Source organism: Panthera uncia, assembly GCF_023721935.1.
Source record: "Panthera uncia isolate 11264 chromosome E2 unlocalized genomic scaffold, Puncia_PCG_1.0 HiC_scaffold_19, whole genome shotgun sequence".
NCBI lineage: Eukaryota > Metazoa > Chordata > Mammalia > Carnivora > Felidae > Panthera > Panthera uncia.
Genome location: NW_026057588.1, coordinates 13,046,817 through 13,056,539, shown reverse-complemented (window position 1 = coordinate 13,056,539; position 9,723 = coordinate 13,046,817). Strand labels below are relative to the sequence as shown.

The 9,723-nt window shown below is 56.0% G+C and overlaps 1 protein-coding gene across 1 annotated transcript; it reads right to left on the bottom strand.

The window, feature by feature from the left end:
* Nucleotides 1–5,431: 5,431 nt before the first annotated feature.
* On the bottom strand, nt 5,432–8,753 carry SERTAD1 (SERTA domain containing 1). Its single transcript, XM_049620801.1, has 2 exons — nt 8,598–8,753; nt 5,432–6,498 (listed from the first exon to the last, which is right to left on the bottom strand). The coding sequence occupies exon 2, from the start codon at nt 6,496–6,498 to the stop codon at nt 5,773–5,775; it is 726 nt and encodes a 241-aa protein (XP_049476758.1). The 5' UTR covers nt 8,598–8,753; the 3' UTR covers nt 5,432–5,772.
* Nucleotides 8,754–9,723: the final 970 nt, after the last annotated feature.

Here is a 9,723-nt window from a genome sequence, read left to right as displayed (position 1 = left end):
TCTCTCCAAAATGCCCCCTGCCCACTCTCAGCCGCCAGGGAAGGCAGGAATGTGCTGAGCTCTGGGAAATGCCATCCAGGCCTGGCAGCCACCAAGGGTTGGGGTGTGGCCAGAACCCTGCCAGAACCCTTCTCCTGGGAAGGGAGGAAGGAATGGGGCTGCTGATGGTCCTGAGGAGCCCCTCACCCCAGTGCATTCTCTCTCTCTCTCTCTCTCTCTCTCTCTCTCATTGATTCATCCAACCATTCACCTGTTCATTTATTCATTCAACAAACATTCACAAGCCCTTGCCAGCAGCCTCTTTGCTGGGCATTGGAGATACCGACAGACTTACATTTACCGTGTACCATGGGGTGGGGGTGGGGGGCAGGCTCAGGAAAGGATTCCTGGAAGGCGTGACCTCTGAAGTCAAACTGGATGGTGGAGAAGCGGGGAGTCAGGTAAAAGTGTAGGAAGGGGCTTCCAGTGAGAGGGGACAAATGCAGGCAAAGTGTACCAGAGGGGAGAAAGGGAGCAGTCTTTATCCAATGTCAGCAGTTAGTGAGTCCAGCCCTACGCTGGATGGTGCCGGGGACACAGTGTGACTGAGATAGCCCGGGCTTGCTTTCACAAAGTTCACAGTCCAACAGGGACACAGACCCAGCATGGCCCAGGATTGGGGTGAGAGAGTCACAGGGAAAAAGGTCAGGGCCTTGACGGGGGAGCCCAGGAAAGGTCCCAAGGGAGGTCAGGTAAGGCTTCCTGGAGGAGGGGACATGTGAACTGAGACTTGGATGACCTACAGGAGCGAGGCAAGAGAAGAGGGAGGGGAAGTTTTATGGGCAGAAGGAACAGCCTGTGAGGAGGATCTGAATCCAGAGAGAGGTCAGCACATGTGAAATTTCTAGGAGCTGACAACTATGTCCTTCCTTGTTCATGGCTGTGTCCCCGGGCCAAACATGCCCCTTATATCTCCTCCTCATGTATACATTCATTCAGCAGCTGTTCACAGATACCTCTTCTGTATCCAACCCTGGGCTCGGTGGTGCTTAGGACACAACAGTGACCCTGATTTTGCCCTCACAAGACTCCCAGTGTGTGTGTGTGTGGGGGGGGCGGGGGGGTATGAGGGCAGACATTAAAGAAGTGATCAGTGAAATGAGTGTATACTTACATACTGAGCTAAGCACTATGAGGGACAGATCTAGGTCTATAAGAGGGGCCTGGCACTCTGGTACTACCAGAAAGGGCAGGGAGAGCTTCCTGGAGGAAGTGACATTTGAACTGGCACCTGAAGGATATGCAGGAGTGAGTTCCTGGAGGGGCACCTGGGGGGCTCAGTTGGTTGAGTGTCCGACTTCAGCTCAGGTCATGACGTTGCAGTTTGTGAGTTTGAGCCCCGTGTCAGGCTCTGTGCTGACAGCCCAGAGCCTGGACGGAGCCTGCTAAGGATTGATTCTGTGTCTCCCTCTCTCTCTGCCCCTCCCCCACTCTCTCTCTCTCTCTCTCTCTCAAAACTAAATAAAATTAAAAAAAAAAAAAGTTCACGGAAAGCTGCTGGGTAGGTGGTGGGTCAGTGAGAGTGGGTTCCAAGTAGAGGGACAGCCTGTGCAAGGGGCCCCTTGGAGAAATCGGGGAATGAAAAAGAGGCAGGGGAAGCTGAGGAAGCTTCCTTTTCTAGTTTGCCGTGTTTTGTCATGAACAGTGTGTCTGTGTGTCTTTGTACCTCTCTGTTCCTCTCTTTGTCTCTATCCTCATTCCTCATCTCTGTCCCTCTCTCTGTCTCTCTCTGTGTCTCTCAATTTCCCTCACCCCAGGGGGTGTGGCCATGGGAAGTTGAGTTTAGGGGGTGGCACCAGTGTCCCGGTTCCGGCCAAGGCCACCTCAGTAAACACAGGATATCCTGTGCGGCTGGGGAAAGAGGTGGAAGCTTGTCCTCAGGGACCACCCTCTCCGATCCACTCTGAGCCAAGTGGTAGCTGGGTGCCCAGCAACACAGCCAGTATCTCTCCCTCACTCACATCACCTCTGCCTGCTCCTGCCTCCCACCCTCCCTATTAAGCCCAGTCCCACGGGCCTCGAGACCCAGATGCCTTCTCCTGGGTGTCCCCACACCAGCCCCTCTCACCCACTGTGTCCCTCTCTGGCCTCAGCGTCAACCCCAGACCTACTTGTCCCCCCAGTCACCATCCCAAGGCAGCCCCACTGTCCCCATGGGTCTCCTGGTTAGAGCCCTGGGCCTTGTGTGAGGCCCCTGCCCCATCGAGATTCATCAATCCCGGAGCCTGTCCTCTTGGTTTTCAAACCCCTCTCCCCTTCCTCCCAACCATCCTGCCATGGATGTGATGTCCCTTCCCAGCTTCCCCTCGGGGTTCCCGGCCTTTAGTCTCATCTCTGTACCACTGCGTCCACATGGCAGCCAGAGGGATTCCTTCACTTCGTGATTCCCTAGTACCTTAGCAGTAAAGTCCCTCACCCAGTGTCCCTTGCGCCCTGGCCCCCTGCAGACCCCTCCAGCCCCATCACTTACCTCACTGCTTCTCCCTCTTTCCAGCCAAACCCAGAGCTTCCAGATGCTAGAAAAAGTTTTAGGGTCCCTCAGGGGCTAGCCGTTGCTTATACTGTTCCCTCTGCCTACAACAACCCCCCCCCCCCACATCCACCTCGGGACAACAGCCCTTGGAGGTAGGCTGTTACTGTTCCAGTTTACAGATGAGCACAGAGACGTGAAGTCCCTTGCTTAGGGTCACAGAGCCACAGGATGGCAAAGCAGAGAGGTTCAAATGCAGGTGATCTGGCTTTTCAGCACAACCTCTGCTCAATGGCTTATTGCATCAATAATCATCGACTTAAGCATAATTAGATTTCTGGGGGCGCCTGGGTGGCTCAGTCGGTTGAGCGTCAGACTTCGGCTTGGGTCATGATCTCGTGGTTCGTGAGTTCAAGCCCCGCGTCGGGCTCTGTGCTGACAGCTCAGAGCCTGGAGCCTGCAGTCTGCTTCTGATTCTGTGTCTCCCTCTCTCTCTGCCCCTCCCCCACTCATGCTCTGTCTCTCTCACTCTCAAAAATGAATAAATGTTAAAAAAAAAAAAAGCATAATTAGATTTCTGCACTGGGACCGCAGGTGCTCAGTAAATGTTCCTTAAGTGCGTGAATGGGACGGGGAGGTGGGGGAGATGAGCCTTGGTAGGGGCAGAGTTCAGATCTCAGAGGAGCAGAGGACAGACACAGATTTAGCGAGGCACGCAGTAGGCCATCATACATCTTTTCTGAATAAGAGAAGGAACGAAGGGAGGGGAGTGAAGGACAGCAAGGACAACTGTCCCAGGTGTTGAGGAGAGAGGTGTGTGTGCGATGGGGGATCCTGAGAATGCCCCTGGAGGGGAGCTAGCCTGGCTGGGGAGTGTCCTGGCAGGAACACAGAGGCTCTGTGAAAAGGAGTAACAGCGCCAGGGCTGGTGGCTCAGCTCGGAATGGTGTGGGCCCTGGAATCTGCTGGCTGAGGTAGGGCGGCCTCTTGGGGTTGAGCCTGAGGGCGGTGGGGCACACTAGAGCCTGGGAGCCTGCGCAATCATCTGGGGGTCAGACATGGGGAGAGTAGGGGGTGGGGGGAATAGGTCCTCAGGCACGAGCTGCTCATAGACCCGAGGGCACCAGTGGGATGGGACTAGAGCTGATCCAGCCCATATGGTGCTTTTGTGCAAAAGGCATACTCCTTCCCCAAGGCGTTTGACCTCCATCTGCTGGGAAACTGTTGCAGTCAATATGTAAATGAATGGTGCCTGAAACACGCATAGTATCCCCTTAGACATGGAGTCTATGCGCAGCCCACAACCTGTGCAACGGTATACAGAGGCTCTGGGGAGAGGGGGGGCATCGCTGGCCAAGTAGGCACAGGGGCAGATGCGAGCATCGTTGACAGATGGGTAGGCTGTCTGCATCAGTATGCATCACAGACTGTCCCCCAGTTTGGCACCCAGAGACAACGGAAACAGGCCCCCAGAGTGTTGTAAACAGAGGGCATTGCTGGCCCTACACTGGGAGATTACTTGACCACTGGACAGATCTCCAGGGAACTAAGGCAGTGGCATCTCAGACCCCCAGACTGAGCACCAGGGGGCATTGCAGAGCTCAACCCACACTCTCAAGGTCTGAATCCCATTGGAGTCACCCGGTGTAGGAGTCAGGCACCCGAAGACCCTCAGCCAGGGCACCAGCTCCCTTCGGGCCATTTCCACTCCCCCTCCCCGGGCCGCCCCATCCACTTCCAGAAATGGGCACGACTTCCTCTCCTCCTCCAGGAAGCTCCGCTCTGCCCGCCCCTTCCCGGCCCGAGGGGCCGCCGAAGCTGCCCGCCTCCCCCAGTTCCACCCCAGCTTCAGCCTCCCCAGAGCTTCCGGCCAGGGTGGAGGCTCTGGTGCTCGGCGATTTCGGTGTCCTCTTGCCGGCGTTACCCCACTGGAGGCCCAGCGGGCCTCGCAGGTCACCGTCCGGCCCCCGGCCCCCCGGCCGCCCGTGGGTTTCACCGTGCCCCTCCCCCCGCCCGCACCCGGGGCGCTGCCCTGCCCCCACAGCCGCCAGGAAGGACGCCTCCTGGGTCCCGTGCCAGGCCTCTGAGTGTGCGGCCCCTCCCAGCCGGGCCAGGAATGCGGCTGGACCGCGGGGGCGGCGCAGACACCCGGCGCGGCGCTCGGGCGGGCCCTATCACAAGAGCAGTGGGGCAGGTGGCCCCAGCTCGCCAGGGCCTGGGTTTCTTCTAGAAGGAAAGCAGGACCGCCTCTGCTTTGCGGTCAAGCCGCTAAAACCGGTGGCTTTATTTCAGAGGCACCCTCCAAATTGCCCTATCCCTGCCCAAAGGCAGATGAGACCCCGAGTGGATTTTTTTTTTTTTTTTTTCTTCTTAACTTGCTGGAGTCTCCCGTGCCTTTCCCCATTTTCTTGGAGAGCTGGCTCTCAAAGCTCTTTGGAGAAGCTCCATCAAGCCTTCAGCTTTGTGCTTTTATTTCTGGCTCATTCTGAAACCTCCCTTTTGCCCCACCCCCAGCCTCAAGACACACAGGTAGACTTCAGGCAAGGCCATGATTTCTGGTGGCCTGGGGCTCCTCCACTGCTACCACGACCACCATCATCATGCACAATCAGGGAAACCTGGCTGAGTATGTTGGGGGGAGTTTTCTAGAGGGCCAGTTACCAGAGCTAACTCATCCGCTTACCAGAACAAGAAAGCAGTAAAGTTCATGGCTTGAAACCCACCCCCTCATGCGATGTCCTGTCGGAGCCTCAGTTTTCTCAAAATGTAAAATGGGGATAGTAATAATGGCCATCTAATTTCAAAGATGAAAAGAGTGAACACACGTCAGGTGCTTAGCACACACAGTCCACGCTCAGTAAAATTTGGAGGTTATTACCTGACCCTTGCCTTAGCCCAGAGACAAAGCACACAGACTTGAAATAACCCAGGACTGGTTTTAATTTCCAGAAAATGGTGCAGTCTCGTCCCACATCACGGAAAAAGTATCCCCGGGAACGACCTCCGCCGATTCAGTCCAGCACAGGGCCTGGTCCAAATCACATTCCAGCCACCGGGCCCTGTCATCCCCTCCCAAGGGCCAGTCCCAGACTCCCCTCATTAGCCCTAGACAAGAGGACAGAGGTGAAGTTGCTCAGGAATGGATTCTGTCTCTCCAAAGCCCCTCTCTCCGTTCTAGGGAAGTTAGCTGTGTCTTTCCAAGGACAGTTAGTCCAGCAACCAGGCTCAGTTTGGACACCAAACCACCATCTCCGCTGTGGGGGTCAGCGCCCCGGCCCCGGTGGCCGCTCCAGCGCCTGTGTGCCCACCAACACGTCCAGCAGGTAGTCTAGCTGGGCCTCATCCAGCTCCAGACCTTCCTCCTTGCCAGGCCCATCCTCAGGGCCGGGTTTGAGGCCCTCAGACGTTGGTGCCCAAAGTTCGCTGTCATACATAGAGGTGTCGATGTCCTCAAACAGGCCCTCGAGCTCATCGTCCAGCAGACAGCCAGTGGCTGGGCCCAGCAGGTCCAAGGCACCCAGGCCGGGTGGGGCCCCGCCACTGGGGCGGCCCGGCGGCCCTTCGTCCACCAAGGGCTGGGGGGCCTGGCTCAGGCCCTCGATATGGCTGAGGTCCTCCAGAAGGCTGGCCATGGAGGCTGAGAGGGCAGCGTCTGAGCTGGCCAGCAGGCTGTCAGCCGCCACGCCAGGGGCCTCAGGCGGGCTGGGCACGGAGGGCAGGGTAGCTTCGGGCTCCACGGATGCCTGGATGCGCCGTAGGGTGTTCACTAGCAGCACCAGGTGCCGCAGGTCCGGCTCACTCTGCCGCAGGCTGTGGTGGAGCTTGAGCACCGAGAGGTCTAAGAGGGAATTGGAGGGCACAGCCGGGGGTGCCTGTGCCACTGCTGGGAGCCTGGGATCCAGCCACCAGGTGTCGACTGCCAAGGCTTCCTTCTCCGGCTCCTCCTCCTCCTCCTCCCGCTTGCGCTTCAGACCTTTGCTCAGCATCATCTGCAGGGGGTGGGGGGGTGGGGCGAGTCATTCACTTATAGAAAGTCCGTGGCAAGTTCAAACCCTGGCTCTGGTAACTGGGTGTCTGGTGTGATCTCGGGCCAGTCATTTAACTTCTTGAGCCTGTGCTTCCTTAGGGAAACTTTAAGATAATGGATGATAATAGTATCTACTTCATAGAGTTGTTCTCCGGAATAAATAATATACAAAAAGCACTTACAACAGTGCCTAGTACACTCTATTTTTTTTAAGTTTATTTATTTTGAGAGGGGGGAGAGAGAGGTAGAGGAGGGGGAGGAATCCCAAGCAGTCCCTTTGATATCAGCGCAGAGCCTGACTCGGGGCTCGATCTCATGACCTGAGCAGAAGTCAAGAGTCGGATGCTTAACTGACTGAGCCACCCAGGCGCCCCTACATTGTAACTATTCTTATTAACAAGTACTTTTAATAGCTATTATTATGTACTTCTTCAGTGAACCATGTGAAATGCCCAATATTCAACCTTTTTTTAACCCATGAAAGCAGCTGTTTCACATAGTTTAACCTAACATTTATTGAATGTCTATAAATCAGACAAATACATACATAAACACAGGAAATGTAGGGGCGCCTGGGTGGCTCGGTCGGTTGGTCGGTTGGGCGACCGGCTTCGGCTCAGGTCATGATCTCACAGTCCGTGAGTTCGAGCCCCGTGTCGGGCTCTGTGCTGATAGCTCAGAGCCTGGAGCCTGCTTCAGATTCTGTGTCTCCCTCTCTCTCTGACCCTCCCTCATTCATGCTCTGTCTCTCTCTGTCTCAAAAATAAATAAACATTAAAAAAAAAGAAATTTTAAATACAGGAAATGTACAGATGGTGCTAGGAAGACACTAAAAGATTCTGGGGGGTGGTCAGGGCAGGCTCCTCTGAGTAAGAGACATTTGAGTGGAGCCCTCAAGCAGGAGAAGGAGTCAGCTATAGAAGAACCAGGGGGAGAGCATTCAGAGAAGAGAGAACAACAACAAAAGCAAAGAAAGACCTGGAGGCTGGATGAGCTTGAACTGAAAAAACACCCGTGTGGTCAGCGCACAGAGTGACATGGGAGGGAACAGGGTTTGGAGAGCAAGCAGAGGCAAGAAGTTTGGATTTACTGTGAGTGTCACTGAAGGGTTCTGAGCAGGGAATAGAGTGGTGCTGTGGATTAGGTTTCCAGAAGATCCCCCTCAGCTGCTTGGAGTAAGATGAGTGGGGAGGAGTGGAGACGGGGAAGAGCGTGATCGGAAGCTCCATTTGGAGGCTAGTGCACTCTTGGGGTGATGATGGTAGCTTGGAGTAGAAGGTGATTGGTAGTGGACGTGGAAGGAAGTTGATCGATTCAGGATTTATTTGGGAGGCCTAGTAGACAGAGCTTGCCGGGAAATCTTGACGGGCACAGGGGGCCACTGAGAGAACTTTGAGGACCCACACTTTCCCCGAGGTAGGGGCCCCTGGAGTTCTGGACCCCAGCCCCAACTTGCTTTTTTCAGACTGGAAGCGTGCAAGGTCCAGTCCCCGGGGAGTTGCCCAACAGGACCTTAGAAGTAACCCCCCACCCTACTAAAAACGGTCCTCGCCTCCTTCCCCGCAGACCCGGGAGTTCAGAACCGCAGGAATTCTGCCCCCACCCGACTCCGCCCCCTGGTCCCGGTGCCCCCTAGCGGCGCCAGGCCGGCTTTCCCCGGGGATTCCGGCTCCTCAGACCCCGGGATCCTCGACACTGCCCCCACGTCCTGGCTGTCGCTCCAGCTTGCCGCCCAGGACCGTGCGGGCTGGGATCCCCGGAGGACTATTCCGCCTTCTCTGCCTGCGCTCGCTTCCGGCAGGCAGTGGAGGTGGCTCCTTCCGAAGCGGCGGCGGCGGGGGCGGGTGAGTCACGCAGCCGGAGCCAGAAGCCGGCGCCTCCGCCCCCTTCCTGGGCTGCGACGTGATTCACCCAACCCGGCCGGGCGACACTTAGAGGCCCGCGCATCTCGATCCCGGGCAGCCCCGGCGCGTACCGGCAGGACCCGGGGATCGAACCGGCCAAACGACCCCGCCGAGGGTTTCCCGTCTCTCCTCAGGCCCCTTCACTTCATTTACATACCTAGCTCACCCGCTGCCAATCAGAACGAAGAGGGATCAACGCACAGCCAATCAGGAAGCGGCCACGGCAGCATCGCTCGCTCGCTTTCCTTCAGCAACCGGCGCCTGGGTCGTGAGACGCAGTTCTGACTCCGGCGCACGACTCCAGGCTCCTGACTCTCCTTAACTACCGCCCACTCCCGTGGCGGCCCCGCCCTCCACCCAGGGATTGGGCCTGGACGGTGATGGGCGGAGCCTATAGAGGGAAGGTTCGAAAGGAGGGTAGGTTGGCTCCAGGGCGCATGCCCGGTTACTGCGTGAAGGGACCGGGCCAGGTGGGGTGGCCGTTTTCCCTGCGGGACAGTAGAGGGGAGGGGTTTTTAACCTCTCAAAGTGCAGGCCCCTCACACCTGCCCATGCACTTGCCAAACCCAAACTGAGCTTCTTACACACCCAACTCTAACGGGTCTGTACTGTAAGCCAGATAGGCATGGGTTCAAATTCTAACCACTCATTAGATGTGTGTGTGACCTTGGAAAAATGCTTAGCCTCTCTGAGCCACACAGTGTGTTAAATGGGCATCTTCTTACCTACCCCTTGGGAGTTAGGAAAATTAAAATAAGTTTGTATCTGTAAGAGCACTATAGCACGTTCAGCAAATGCTGGGCAGTTATATGGTGGTTATAGGCGTGGAGGGAGGGGGCAGGAGTGGATGGCACTGGAGTCACATATCCTGGGCTTCATACCCTAAGTAACGTTGTGACTTTGGGCGAGTGTTTGAATCCCCTCGGGTCTCAGTTTCCTCACCTTAAAAAAAATTTTTTTTAATGTGTATTTTATTTTTGAGAGAGAGAGAGACAGAGCTCAAGTGGGGGAGGGGCGGAGAGAGAGAGGGAGACACAGAATCCGAAGCAGGCTCCAGGCTTTGAGCTGTCAGCACAGAGCCCAAAGGGGGGCTCAAAACCACGAACTGTGAGATCATGACCTGAGCTAAAGTCAGATCCCTAACCAACTGAGCCACCCAGATGCCCCTGTTTCCTCACCTTTAAAATGAGATTATTTTGAGGATTAAAAAGAATAATCATATAAGGGCACCTGGTTGACTCAGTTGGAAGACCATGCAACTCTTGATCTTGAGAGTGTGGGTT

Excerpts from the sequence above, each read along its gene's own strand:
- SERTAD1 (XM_049620801.1), bottom strand. The coding sequence starts at position 6,498 with ATGATGCTGAGCAAAGGTCTGAAGCGCAAGCGGGAGGAGGAGGAGGAG.